The sequence below is a fragment of the Mauremys reevesii genome, linkage group 2 (genome assembly GCF_016161935.1).
Source record: "Mauremys reevesii isolate NIE-2019 linkage group 2, ASM1616193v1, whole genome shotgun sequence".
NCBI lineage: Eukaryota > Metazoa > Chordata > Testudines > Geoemydidae > Mauremys > Mauremys reevesii.
Window position 1 is genome coordinate 123,122,091 of NC_052624.1, and position 14,426 is coordinate 123,136,516.

Consider the following 14,426-nt stretch of genomic DNA (forward strand, 5'->3'; position numbering starts at 1 on the left):
TGTAGTGTCACTGCTTCTCCCTGTGAGCATGCTAGTTGCTCACATACGGTCTGTGCTTCCTGCACCAGCACCAGGACTAACTACTCATACAGACTTTGAGCTTCAATTGCACACTGTATAGCTTGGGTCCTTAAGTTCAATGTTCTCCACCTGCTCCTGTACTATCACAGAGCCACTGGTCAGAGGGTCACCTGCCCCTTTCATCATCTTTGGGAGGGAGAGCTGAAAGCAGTATGAGAACTGGTAGGCCAGGGGCAGCTTGTGTGCACAGGTCAGCTGCTAAGTTGCTGTCAGGCTGAGTAGAGTGGTTGGAAGCAAGTAGGTTCAGAATGCCAGGAAGTCAGGGTGAGACACCAAGTTGCAAGCAAATAGTCGAGTTGGGGTAGAGGCGGGTCAGGATATCAGGATCAGGTTATTGACAACAAGCAAATAACAAAGTTGAGAACAAACCAGTGTCAGAAGCCAGAGTCTAGGGTTTCCAGCAAGGTCTAAAGCAGAAGCAAACAGGCTGGCTGCACAGTTGCTCAGGGTACGTCTTCACTACCCGCTGATACGGTGGGTAGCAATCGATTTCTCGGGATCGATATATCGCGTCTCATCTAGACGCGATATATCGATCCCCGAATGAGCTCCTGTCGACTCCGAAACTCCACCAACCCGAACGGTGGTAACAGAGTCGACATGGGGAGCCGCGGACGTCGATCCCGCGCCGTGAGGACGGTAGGCAATTCGATCTAAGATACTTTGACTTCAGCTACGTTATTCACGTAGCTGAAGTTGCGTATCTTAGATCGATTTCCCCCTGTAGTGTAGACCAGCCCTCAGACAACTCCCTATAAAGGTTTCCTAGTCTAAATACTAGGATCAGTCAATCAGGGGGCTGTCAGGGGCTGCCATTCAGGCCCTGTTGTGTGGACTTCCTGCAGAGGCTACCTCCACAGATTAACTCAGCTTAAGGTAATAATCTGAGTTTTTGTCTCTTTAAAGGAGCAACAAACCTTGTTAATTCTCTAAGTGTTCCAGGAGAGGGATGGATACTATGGAACATAAGGTTTAGGGGAAATTCAGGACTAGGTGTGTGTTGGGGTCATCCTGTAAGTAGTAACCAAAGCTGGTGGAGAGCTGGGTGGGGCTGTTACACTGTAGGCAAACTGCTGGGGTCAGAGTGCTGAACCAGGCTGCACAGCAAACATTTAGGGAACTGCATGCTTGTCTGCGAGTTGTTGGTGTCCAGGCTGTGAGGAAAAAGCAGCAAAGCATTTAAGGCTCACAGGGTTACAGAGCAGGTGGTGACACAACTTGTCTGGGTTGAAACTCAAATCATAACGGCGATATACTAACTGCAGCACCTTTATGTCTATGTAATTTGCGTCAATCAAAGTTGGTAGTGTAGACATGGCCTATGTGTGCTATTCTTCTTTCTCCTCTTTTGTGTGTGTTTGTCTTGTTTTGCCTTTTGGGAAACAGGATCTTTAACAACAACAGCAACAATGACAGCTAGAGCCCATTCCAACTAGCTTCTTCTCTTTTTCCCCCAAAAGGACAGTTATTGTCATATTTAATAACATCCAAGAAACTGCCAAACAAGGAGGGTTTTTCCTTCTAAAAACTCTCCAAGTAAAGACAACAAAGGATCAGGGGCGGTGAGTTATATGGGCCCGTGGGTCCCAGGCCCCACCAATAATCCAGGAGCTGGGCTCAGCCCCACCAATGTTTGGGCCCCAGGCCCTGTGCTGGGGGTCCCTGCGTTGCTACACCCGGCGCTCTCACTCACGGCAGCGGCAGCTCCCGGGAGGGGCCTCAGGAGCGACTGGACTCCCAGCCCATTGGCTGGGAACCCCAGCCACTGGGAGCTGCCGGGGGCGGTGCCGGAGCTGCCTGGCCGCGCCTCCACAGCAGGGAGGGGGAGCGAGCCACAGGCAGCGGCTGAGCCCTGGGCATTGTGAGCAGCAGACAGACACAGCCGGTGAGCTGTGGGGGCAGCCAGACACACACACACACACACACGGGGGGGGGGGGGGTTGGTGGGGACAGACACACACCGTGGGGGGCAGACAGACAGACACTGCCGGGGGTTGTGGGACAGACAGACACAGTGGGGGGGGAAGGGGGACAGACACACATAGCCGGGGGTGGTGGGGGCAGCTAGACACACACAGCCGGGGGAGTTGTGGGGACAGACAGATGGAGCCGTGGGTGGGGAAAGGAGCAGCAATGGGCACCCCGGGGCTGGTATAAAATACACAGGATGGGGGGGGCGCTTCCTGAGGGGACTATAGCAACACCGCTCGCAGAGCAGACCCAGGTTGCAGCTGGCTCCGCCCATCACAGCCCCCTGCCCCACAGAGACCCACACAACCCTGTGCCCCCTCGAGAGACTCCCAATGACCCCTGTGCCCCTGTCACTCCTCTCCAAAGAGCCCTCCCCTTTGTGCCAGCCCACTCCCCTCCCCCACTGCCTCCCCTCCTCCAAAGCTCCCTACAATCTCCCCCTTTGCCTTCCACCCCCCAGCCCAGCCCAGCCCATTCCATTGGCCGGGAGGCTCCCAGTCTAGTAGCTAGCAGGGCCCATGGGAGCTGCACCTGAGGCAGGGTGCCTACCTGCAGATGCAGACCTGCCTGGCTGTGCCTCCACAGCACAGGGAGGGGGAGCCACAGGTGAGCAAGCCCTGGTCATCATCATCATCACAGGCCCAGTAATTCTCTGGATATTTAATTTCACTGAGGCAAAATGTGTGCAATTTTATGGGTTGAATGATTGAATGACATAATACCCACCTGCCTGCATTGTCCGTCATTAAGTCCAGTAATTTTGTTAAGTGTTTGTTGCACAACATGGTGGTGCCTACCCCTACCTTGTGCTTCAGGGGGTGATGGGGTCAGGGCAGCCTGTTATAGAACTACCTGATTAGTAATTGGATATGTTGGCTGGCATCCTTTTTAGTAATTGGATATGTTTGCTCCCCCTGATGTTAGAACCTGGCTACACCACTGGGGAGGGGAGCTTCCTAGACCTGTGCAGCTGGGGCTTAGGTGAATTTTGTGATACTGTGCCCCTTCCCAGCTACCACCCTGCAGTCCCCACTCCTGCACCATGCTGGGCAAGGGGCAGCCCCATCCCCAGTGAGGCTATGGTGAGGGGTGGCAGCAGGGGAGGCCATACGTGATGGCAACCTCCCCCCTCGGTACCCACCATAGGGGAGCCGAGTGGGCTTTCTGGACCTGAGGGACCCTAGGAGCATGTGCAGTGAACTGCGGGGGAGAGGAGGGGTCCCTCCCCTGGATCTTGCTGCTGCCAGGGAGGGTGGAGGGGAGTCCTCTTTGGCCCTAGCCCTGGGGCAGCCTGTCTGCACCCCAAGTTCCTTATCCCCAGCCCTGCCCCAGAGTCCTCACCTGACCGGAAAAACACGCAACTTAAATTTGGTGGTCAGTTTAGAGTATCATAGAATATCAGGGTTGGAAGGGGCCTCAGGAGGTCATAAGGTCCAACCTCATGCTCAAAGCAGGACCAATTCCCAACTAAATCATCCCAGCCAGGGCTTTGTCAAGCCGGGCCTTAAAAACCTCTAAGGAAGGAGATTCCACCACCTCCCTAGGTAACCCATTCCAGTGTTTCACCACCCTCCTAGTGAAAAAGTTTCTCTTAATATCCAACCTAAACCTCCCCCACTGCAACTTGAGATCATTACTCCTTGTTCTGTCCTCTGCTACCACTGAGAACAGTCTAGATCCATCCTCTCTGTAGCCCCCTATCAGGTAGTTGAAAGCAGCTATCAAATCCTCCCTTATTCTTCTCTTCTGCAGACTAAACCATCCCAGTTCCCTCAGCCTCTCCTCAGAAGTCATGTGCTCCAGCCCCCTAATCATTTTTGTTGCCCTCCACTGGATTTTCCAATTTTTCCACATCCTTCTTGCAATGTGGGGCCCAAAACTGCACGTAGTACTCTAGATGAGGCCTCACCAATGTTGAATAGAGGAGAATGATCATGTCCCTCGATCTGCTGGCAATGCCCCTACTTATACAGCCCAAAATGATGTTAGCCTTCTTGACAATGGCCAGAGGAGGGAGTGTTAGTGCCTGTGTGGACTTCTGAGAAGTGCATGGGGTGGAAGGAGATGCTGGGATGCTCTGGAACCACTCCTTCAAAGCCAGTCAGGACTCTGGGGGAGCCTCCTCTCTGAGCAGACTGTCTCCAGGGCAAGAAGCTTACACCTTCCTGGGTCTGACCTCAGAGCATTCAGCATGCCCTTCCACACCATGCACTTTCCGCAGTGAGTCCGCCCAGGCGGGGTCCTGGGGCAGCCAGAGGTCCCTGCACCCCAACTCCTCAGTCAGATGTGACTCTCAGCCAGACTGTAAAACAGAAGGTTTATTAGATGATGGGAACACAGTTTAAACAGAGCTTGTTGGTACAGAAAACAGAACCCCTCGGTCAGGTCCATCTTGCGGGGTGGGGAGCCCAGAACCAAGTTCTGAGTCTCTCCCCATTTCCCCAGCTAGCTCCAAACTGACACTCCCTCCTCTGGCCTCTGTCTCTTCCGGACAAGGAGGCCACCTGATCTTTGTCCCCAACACCTTCAGTTGGCATCTTGCAGGGGAAACTGAGGCACCCACACAGTATTCAGAGAAAATATTAAGAACATTCCCACTTCATCACAACAGGTACAACAAAATATAATACTGTATATTGAAGTAGGCAAGTGCTGCTTCTGACTTTCCACTTTTAATTGACCCTTGTAATCTTGTGGCGCTGACGCGTTGTAGCTTCATTTTATATCGGCTTACAGGGCGGGAGCGGGAGGGCACCACCATTTTGGGCCCCACCAAAAATTATACAAACCTGCCGCCTATGCAAAGGATATTGTTAAAATGAAAGTCTTACTTAATACTTTCCATTTCAAATGCTTTAACTGTTTTCCTTTTTTTTCCGTATCTTTAATAAAAGGTAAAATATTTAATTGTGTTTGCCATAGTATTAAGCAGGCTGAGGTCTCTCTATACCAAACCCTGCTTAACACAGTTTAATGTTGGGCAGTGACTGGGTTACGCAAACACTTTTTACCCTTTGAGTTTGGACTGTGTATTCATTTAGAATGAATATAACACCATATTCCTCCCCCTCTGACCCCCCCTCCCCCCAAATTATAGACCAGTACTTAAGGAGTAACTCATCCTGATCTCTGGTTTGATTCAGTGGTCTTTAATTACACACTCCTGGGCATTGTTAGTTAACACAGTGGTGCAGATGCAATAAAAATTCTGAAAATACTGAAGACATCAGGATCCAATGGGTTTTTGGCCAAATTTTTACTACTCATTAAGAAATATTTATAGTGAAGTGTTTCCTATTAATTGACATTCAGAGATGGGCAATGAAAATGATTAGAGGAATGGAAAATTTCCATATGAAGATTGATTGAAAAGACAGAGACTCTTTTCTTTAGAATGGAGATGAGTAAGAGGACCACTAATAGGCATAATGCAACCTTTAACTGAGCTGGTTAGGAAGAAGCTTGCCCTGTGGTCAAGACATGATACAGAGGTTCCTCGGCAAAGGGTCCCCTTTTCTTTGCAAACAACTCTCACCTCAGACCTAACAAACTCACTACACCAGACATGTCTTGCAGGATATTTCTCCATAAAGGATAGCATGTAAGGTATCTACAGAAAGCTTGTAACTTGTTAAGATTCATAATCATTGTGAGATGTATGCATGGGTTAACATTTAAGTAATATTCTAATTATGCTGACAATATAATTTATGGACTTGGAGTAAAAGTTAATCAGGGATAAAATGTCTCAGTGTTGGCCCATTCATGCAGGAGGGAGTTGTCACTCTGTTCTGTTCAGCCGATGATATAATGCAAGGCTTAATGGTCTAGCTTGCCTTGCTCCATCCCAAGGCTTAACAATGGAAAACCATCAGAAACAACTGAAACCACTTGGAGATAAAGTAATATAACAATCTCCCTGCATAGGAATAAATACAAAGGACTATTTCCGTATAACAGAGGGTTTGGAAAAGCACTCTGTATCCTTTAATTTTGGGGATTGGGAACAGTCTCACAAAAAATTGGATCTGGTTCCTGTGAAGCCTGTCTACTTTATTCCTTAGGAAACGTGACTAATAACTGTAGACCCTAGTTTGTGTTTTATTATTTTGTTTTTGTATTTTAACCATTTGTTTCCACAATTCTCTCCTGTTTCTAGTCAACTCCTCATTTTTTCTTCAATTCTTTCTTTTGTTTTATTATAAGTATTGAACAGTGTTGTGTATTATATAAGAGTGGTGATTTAAACTGAGTACACCACCCTTTGGGCAGTGCTAAGGATCTGGGAATTCTGTGAGTAGCCAGGGAAAGGGGCTGGATATCACAAAGGAATGATTCAAAGTGATTCTGGGACTGGGGTGCACCTATTGTTAACCTGCAAGAAACAAGTCTGGCATTGCCCAGAGAAGAGTGCTTGAGTGGCTGAAAGGCTGGTGGTACAAGGGAGCTAACGCCCAGACACCACACACAACACTGTTTTGCTGGCGACAGGCGGAGGTAACACGGTGACTCTCTGCCCTGGGTGTCCCAAGAATAGCCACACAGGTTATTCTATAGCTGCCAAATTTAGGGTTTCTTGTACCTTCCTCTGAAACATTTGGTACTGGCATCTGTAATACAGGAAACAGGACTAGAAGGACCATTGATGTGATCCAATGGCAATTCCCATGGTCATATTTAACCATCTTCTATCCTATCCTATCCTGTCTCTAGACAGGGCATGTCCAAAATCTTGCTGCTTTTTCCTTCACATTTACAAGATCCAGCCCTTTTTCTGTCTGCATCATCAAAATTCAGGTTCAAATTATCTTCCATCTTGACCCTAGAAGGGGCCAGGTAATAGGCTGGCAGTCCAGCACTTCTTTTTGAGGATGCCATCTTTTTTTTCCAGAATCTTAGCTTTCATTTAAAAAAAATAAGTTTTAAAAATATTTCTAGCTCTTATGATTGCACAGAAAATTTTGAAAACACAGAACAAATGTAACCAATTCAATGATGTTTGCCTGAAACTAAACCATTTGAAACAATAGCTCTGAGAAGTGTAAGCTGCCCAGTTACCTCAAAACTCCAATACCCCCACAGCAGCCCCCCAACTCCTGGAACAGCTTTCTCCATGCCCCCAAAAACAAAACCTTAATCTCCACCAGAAGACAGCCTCCTCTGTCCCCCAAAACAAACACCCAACTCCCCAGGGAAACAACCCCTCCACTGAACTCAAATACTCAATTATAATTTAAATGTCAATATTAACTATTGCACTGATTTCAAAGTATGTAAGAAATGTGAAAAGGCTCACAGATCTGTATAATCTACTGCAGCAGTTCTCAACTGTCTGTCTGTTGCCCCCTGGGGGTCCATCAGGCCCTGTGGCTGAAACCCAGACCCTGAGCCTTAGCACCCCCCATGGGGCTGAAGCCCCAATCCCCACCAGCGCCCTCTGCAGGGCTGAAGCCCTGATCCCTGGCGCCCCCTATGGGGCTGAAGCTGGGACTCCCGGGAGGCACAGGGCTGAATCCCCGAGCCCTGTTGTGTGGTGGCACAAACAGCTCCCTGGCAGGATTTCCTAGCTAGGCTGTACTGGTCATGCTCACCCAAACTGAGCAGGCTCTGTAGGTAACTGCTATTGGTGGGAAAACGTGCCTGCTGCTGTTTCTGCCGGGGCAGCTGCTGCTCTGGCAGGTGCCATGGAGCAGGCAGCCACAGCATTCCCTCCTCTCCTGCTGGTGCCCCAGGTTTTAGCTGGACCTCAGCTCCCGATGCGGGCTGGGTCTCGGAGTTGTGGGGGGCCTGGTCCGGGTGTTGCCGGCGGGGGGGGGGGGGGTTGATGCGGGCTGGGGCTCGGCGTTGCGGGGGCTGGTCCGGTTGATGCGGGCTGGGTCTCGGAGTTGCGGGGCTGGTCCGGGGTTGCCGGCGGGGTTGATGCGGGCTGGGTCTCGGAGTTGCTGGGGCTGGTCCGGGTGTTGCCGGCGGGGTGATGCGGGCTGGGTCTTGGAATTGCGGGGGGGCTGGTCCGGGTGTTGCGGGGCGGGGGTGATGCCGGGGGCGTCTCTCCTCCCGATTCCCGGCGGGTGCCGCGAGCTGCCTCCCCTACGCGCAGAGACGAGCTCAGCGGCCGCCGCCTCGGCGTGCAGGCGCATGCGCGGGTCCCCGGGAGGGCGGGGCAGGCGAGCGGCGCCGTTGGTCGTACATCCTCTTGCTGCCGTCGCCGCCGGTGGGATTCGGGCTGCGCAGCGTCTCGCGCCGCGCCGCGCCCCCCGCGCCCCCGCCAGGACCAGCCCGGCCGTTGTGCGCGCCCGACCCTGCGATGAGGCTGAGCAGCCGCGGCCGGGGATGCTGCGCGGCGGGTGGCAGAGAGCGCGGCCCGCCCCCGCCGCCGCCGCGGAGCCCCTTCGTGCACCAGCTGCGCCTCAGCGCCCTGCAGAAAGCCAAGGTGGGTGCCCGCGCCCCCGCGCCCCGCGCCGGGGTGGTTGCGCCCCTCTGGCCGCGCCGGGGCGGGGATCCCCGCTGCTGCCTGGCGGGGCCCCGCCGGGGTCACAGGGCGCGTGGCCCGTCTGAGCCGCTACCCTGTTGCCCGCCCGAAGCGTTGCCGCCTTCCCCGCGGGACCCGCCTGGCTCACCAGGCCCCTGCCGGCCCGGGGCACTGGGCAAATCCTCTGCGCTGGCCCCAGTGCGAGCCCCAGAGGAAAGACTTGCCTGAAACCGCTAGTTTACGTGAACTGCTTAATAAATGGACTAAGGGGGAAATTTGAAAACGAACATCATTCAACAAATCTTTTAACAGGCAAAAAAAGTCTTGTTTGTGTGCTCGTTTATATTCACAGGCGTTGTGTGCAAGTAAGAATTTTTTTATACAACATTTGTCAGCAGTAACTTGGAGGTGCAAGTTTTAACGCAGTGAAATAAATACGTTTCTTCATTGTTTGGTTTTCGTATTTGTGAGGGGCTAGCTACATTAATGCCTACCACATTGCTCATAAATTTCCCTGAGTGCATGGATCATGGGATGTATTTTGAATGCAAAAAATACATACAAGACAAGAAAACAATGACAAGAAACAAATGTTTCCAAATTAAAAGTGACCTTTTTCTAGATTGGAGGTGGGGATGGGGTTTTGGGGGATTGTATGATTTGAGGACAGTTGGGGGAATTGCCTTTCATAAGCTGTAGACTGAGGTGACATTTGAATGTTTGCAAGTTCTTTCTTGGTTAAGCTTTTTTTTTTTTTTTTTTTTTTTTAAGTTTAAGGATATGGTGTTTGAGTAATGCATTTCACTAAAAAGGAGTGAGCCATCCATGCAGCAGATGGGTCATCATGACATGGAAGCTAATAGATCATGGAAAATAATTATTTTGTTTTGTTATTGTAACCACATGGTAACAAAATATTGTCATTGGAAGTAATGAACTTGTTTGGTTGCTCCTAGTAGAATTTTAAAAGGAGATATTCTTAATTTCCTAAGAAATTATATATTTCTCCTGGGTGCAAGTATAATGTTTTTCAAATGTCAGAGGGGTAGCCGTGTTAGTCTGGTTCTGTAGAAGCAGCAAAGAATCCTGTGGCACCTTATAGACTAACAGACGTTTTGCAGCATGAGCTTTCGTGGGTGAATACCCACTTCTTCGGATGCAAGCAGTGGAAATTTCCAGGGGCAGGTGTATATATAAGCAAGCAAGAAGCAAGCTAGAGATAACGAGGTTAGATCAATCAGGAGACGAGGCCTGTTCAGCAGCTGAGGTGTGAAAAAGGGAGGAGAAACTGGTTCTGTAATTGGCATTTACAGAACCAGTTTCTCCTCCCTTGGTTTTCACACCTCAGCTGCTGGAACAGGGCCTCGTCCTCCCTGATTGATCTAACCTCGTTATCTCTAGCTTGCTTCTTGCTTGCTTATATATACACCTGCCCCTGGAAATTTCCACTGCTTGCATCCGAAGAAGTGGGTATTCACCCACGAAAGCTCATGCTGCAAAACGTCTGTTAGTCTATAAGGTGCCACAGGATTCTTTGCTGTTTTTCAAATGGGAAGTCAAGAATTCAGAAGTAAGTAAATGCCAGAACTAAGGTAGCCTATGCAACTTTAATTCAGTGCCCTTGTGAGCATACAGCTTTCGATAACACGACTGCTTACTGTCTTTTCCACTGGACCCCAGCCTCATTCAGTTCATAAGACGGACGGTGCTCACTGAATGACTAGCTATTCATTATTTCTTTTTATCCCTGTCATTCAGTGTGTGGCTCCAGGTTTTATTAATGGTCTGCCATTCAAACTGCGCTAAATTAATTTCCTCATGGCCTTTTCTTCCTAAAGCATTCGTTACTAATATCTGAGTTTTCACAAACAGTAAACTAATCTTCACAATATCCCTGTCAGGTAAGCTGTTATTTTTAAAGCTGGCTGAAAAAGGGAATCCCTTTCTGTGAAAAATGTTGCATTTTAAAAAACATGCATTTAAATACTGCTGAAAATGTGAACTATTTTTATGGAATGGGATTTAAAGCAAAATCTTGATTAGGCGAGTGGAACCAGAATTTTCTGGCTGCCTCTTCTCTCCCCCAGGCTGTTGCCACTTTCACTTGTTAAATTGACAAGAGCCTTCCACTGGGCTGCTGAAGAGGCAGAGCACTTCAGCACTTTGACTCCCCACCTCCTCCTTAGGCCTGGGGAAAGAGGCAGACCACCTGGTTTCTTTTCCTCTCTCTCCCCCGAAGTTGGAGAGGAGGTGGGGAGGCAAGGCCGAATGCCCTGGTGTTCTGCCTCTCTCTCTTTCTCCCAGAGCTAGTCCTCCTGGAAATCTTTTCAGTTTCACTGGAAGAAAGTGAAATTAACAGCAGCAATTCAGGCAGGCAGCCATGTAGCCATCATTTCTATTTTCTCAATGGAAAACTGAAATTTTTCTCTAAGAAAATTTTGGTTTTGACAAAAGGACATTTTCCGGCAGAAAAGCATTTTGACAAAAAAATTTCAAGGAGCTCTAGGTGTTTTTCCTAATTTAAAGATAAGAGTCTTTGCCAAGATCATAAAGTGTTCACTGATTTTGGATGCGCAAGCTGACGTGCCTTGAGCTTGATTTTTTTTATAGTATTTAGTTTTTTTTATAGCTTTTTATGTGTCCAAAATACAGCTCACAGGTACTTAAGTGGTAGATATGAGGCTCAGTCCTTCTGCAAATGAGGCCCCAATATGTCCCAAGTTAAACAATCATCAGATGATGCCACCTGTGGAAAGTTTTTGGTTTAAGTCACTTTCTCAGTATTACATAGAAATTGTGAGGTACTGACAAGGACAGATTTCAATTTAGGGTGGATTCAGATGTTTTAACCAACCTTTTCTTTCTTACACTCTCTGTCTGGCCTCATTCTGTACCTTCTTACGGCTCTGTGGGTGGGCTGTCCTGTTCCCACTGGTGCTAGAGGAGGAGACTGATGGTGTTGTTGCATGGCTTCTGCTTAGCTGTTGCTGGGAGGGAGAGGAAGTGGTGTGGAGCGTTCTCTCCACCCCATCCACTCCCCAACTGTTTCTGCTAACTGACTGCATGCCTCCAGCTGCCTGGGGCTATAGCAGCATAACTTCCTGCTTCCTTGCAAAATGCATGTGGGTACATGTGCTTCCCCGTGAACTTTCCACCCCTTTCTTCCCTCAGCCTGCACTGGGCTGCCTGACCACCAGCCCATACCTCCCGCTTTGGATTTTGCTGTTCTCACCCATTTTGCATTGGTCCACCCTCCCAACCTTGTGATTTGCTGCTCCCACCTGTCTGTCTCAGGCAGATCTGTCCCCTTTGCAGCTCTCTGTTCCTGCCCATCTGTCTCATGTGGGTCCCCCCACCTTTGTAGTTTGCAGCTTCCATGGGTCCCCTGCCTCTTTGTGGTTCAGTGCTCCCATCCGTCTATCTCATATGGGTCCTCCCATACACCCTTGTGGTTCGCTGCTCCTGCCCATCTTGTGTGGTGCCTCTTGTGATCTTCCCTCTCTCACTGTTTGTTGCTGACTGCCATTCCTAGCCCACTTGTCCTGTGTATTTGTGCATGCCTGTGCTTGTTTCTCCCTTCCCCATTGTGATTTTCCCCTGTGGTGGTGTCTGGACCAGTGATCTGCTAGGTCCCTTAAATCCTTGACTCTGGGAGCCAGCCTTACCCTGCTCTGCTGTGAGTATCCCCACTCCTGGACTGTTCACACACAGCCTCTGGCATGTAAGCTGCTCCCAGCTACTTGCAAGCGAATGACGCTAGCCAATATCTCCGGTCCCAGACACAACCCTAGGAACCTCCATCTTGCAGTGTCCAATAATGCCCACTGGACGCTGCAAGCTTATATAAGTTTGTCAGTTTAACAAAAAAATTGATATGTACCAGGCTTGTTATCTCAAATGGAGTCTCTGACCCACTTCAAACCAAACACACTGCTTCAGGTAGAATAAACAAACAAAATTATTAACTACGAAGATAGATTTTAAATTATTATAAGTCAAAGCATAACAAGTCAGATTTGGTCAAATGAAATAAAAGCAAAACACATTCTAAGCTGCTCTTAACACTTTCATTGTCCTTACAAACTTAGATTCTTCTCACCACAGGCTGGCTGGTTACTTTTCAGTCAGGCTCTCTCCTTTGATCAGCACTTCCATCGCTTGGTGATGGTGGTAGTGTCTCTAGATGTAGGCAAAAGAGAGAGAGCATGGCAAAATGTCTCTCCTTTATCATGTGCTTTCTTTCCTCCTGGCTTTGCCCCCATCCCCCTTCAGAGTCAGGTGAGCATTACCTTATCACAGTCCCGAACTGCCCTTGAGGATCTAACAGATTCTTTTGTTGTTGCCTAAGCCAGTGTCCATTGTTCCTGTGAGGCTGGGCTGGGTTTTTCCTGACTAGGTGTGAACTGCCTCTCTGTTCTGGGAGAGTTTTTGCATGGGTGTGCTTTAAGCCATGAGGATACATTTTCTGCCTCATAACTATATACATGAAATTATAACCTTACTATAACATCACTGTAACAGCCTTGCTCAGTGCATCATGATCCTTTCAAAGATACCCAACGTGACAAACTTGCATTGGATACCACACAATCATTTTATAAAGATGAACATGTGGGTGCTGGGTGTTCCCCCGAGGTACAGAGCGTCAACCCATCCACTGCACTTATCTGCTTATATATGCTCCCTTGCTCTCTGTGCAGCTTGAGTCGATCATATTTCCCCACCTATTGTTTGCTCTATTCCCTATCATTTGTTTGATTAACTTTGCATTTATGCCTTCTTTACGCATACGCAGGCTAGTGGGGAGGATTGGTTAGCCTCTTCCCCTCTCCTCCTCTAGTGGCTGTTCCCCTCACCTGAACTTGATGGCGGACCTGGAAACAGCCATGGGTGAGGCTTCTGCTCCAGCAGCTTTGTCTGTGGAGGGAAGGGAGGTGCTGCGAAAGAATCCCTGGCCACTATCATCACTCCACTTTGGCTCTCTCCGCCATCTACCCCCAGGTCTACGACCAGCACCTTTTCCAGTGTCGTCGTCATCTCCACCAGGAAGGCTGGAGAAAACACAGACTGTGACCATCTATGGAGCCCCCTCAGTCAGCAAGAAGGACCATGACACAATAAAAGGGAAGAGTCCGCCCAGAAGGCTCCTTCTGCAGCAGTGGTTGCTACTACTGCTGCTCTGCTGTCAGCTGCGGCTCCCCCTCCACCCTTCTGTCCTTTCCACGAGCTCTGGGAGTGCTGCTGGAGCTCATGGGTCCTAACCCAGTAACCATAACTCCTATTACCAAGGCTACAGGCACTGAGTCCATTGTGGTGCCCACGCCTGGTGCTGTGGAGGAGCCCCCTGATTCTGTCCCTCTAATTCCTGTGATTGATGGTGCTGCCCTCAGCAGTATGGCCACTGTGGACCCCAATCTCATTCCTGACCTTTCCTCTTTATGGAACTCAAGGGTGCAGTCCAGACCAATGAGGGGCTATGTCACCCTTGCTCTGCAAACTGGGGCGCCTCACAATTCTTTGCTGCTGTAGCTCCCAACCTTGTAGGTAACACCTTGAGTGTCTCTGTAGAGCTGCAACCTGCTAGCCACACATCAGTCTCACACTCGCTTCCACCAGCCTTGGTTACCACTTGCGGGATGACACCAACCCAGTCACAGATTTCCCCCCAAAATGTGTATTCTGCACTGTCCAACCCTCTCCTGGAACCTTAGTCTGTTGCAACTCTAAGGAATCCATATACAACAGTCTGCTACTTTTAAATGAAGTTCCCAGACAACTCACAATACTGGGTTATTTTTAATTAAAGATTAAAACAAGTTTATTTAACTACAAGAAGTTAGGTTTTAAGTTAGTACAAGTATAAGGCATTAAATTCAGAAATGGCTACAAGAGAAATAAAGATAAC

The 14,426-nt window shown here is 49.2% G+C and overlaps 1 protein-coding gene across 2 annotated transcripts in view; it reads left to right on the forward strand.

Annotated features, from left to right (window-relative positions):
• The first annotated feature begins 8,214 nt into the window (after window positions 1–8,214).
• Window positions 8,215–14,426, forward strand: part of LPCAT1 (lysophosphatidylcholine acyltransferase 1) — a 189,390-nt gene continuing 183,178 nt past the window's right edge. For both annotated transcript variants that reach the window (XM_039525204.1, XM_039525205.1), the window contains exon 1: window positions 8,215–8,482. In XM_039525204.1, coding sequence (XP_039381138.1) covers window positions 8,357–8,482 — 126 coding nt within the window. In that variant the 5' untranslated portion in view covers window positions 8,215–8,356. The remainder of the gene's footprint in view (window positions 8,483–14,426) is intronic.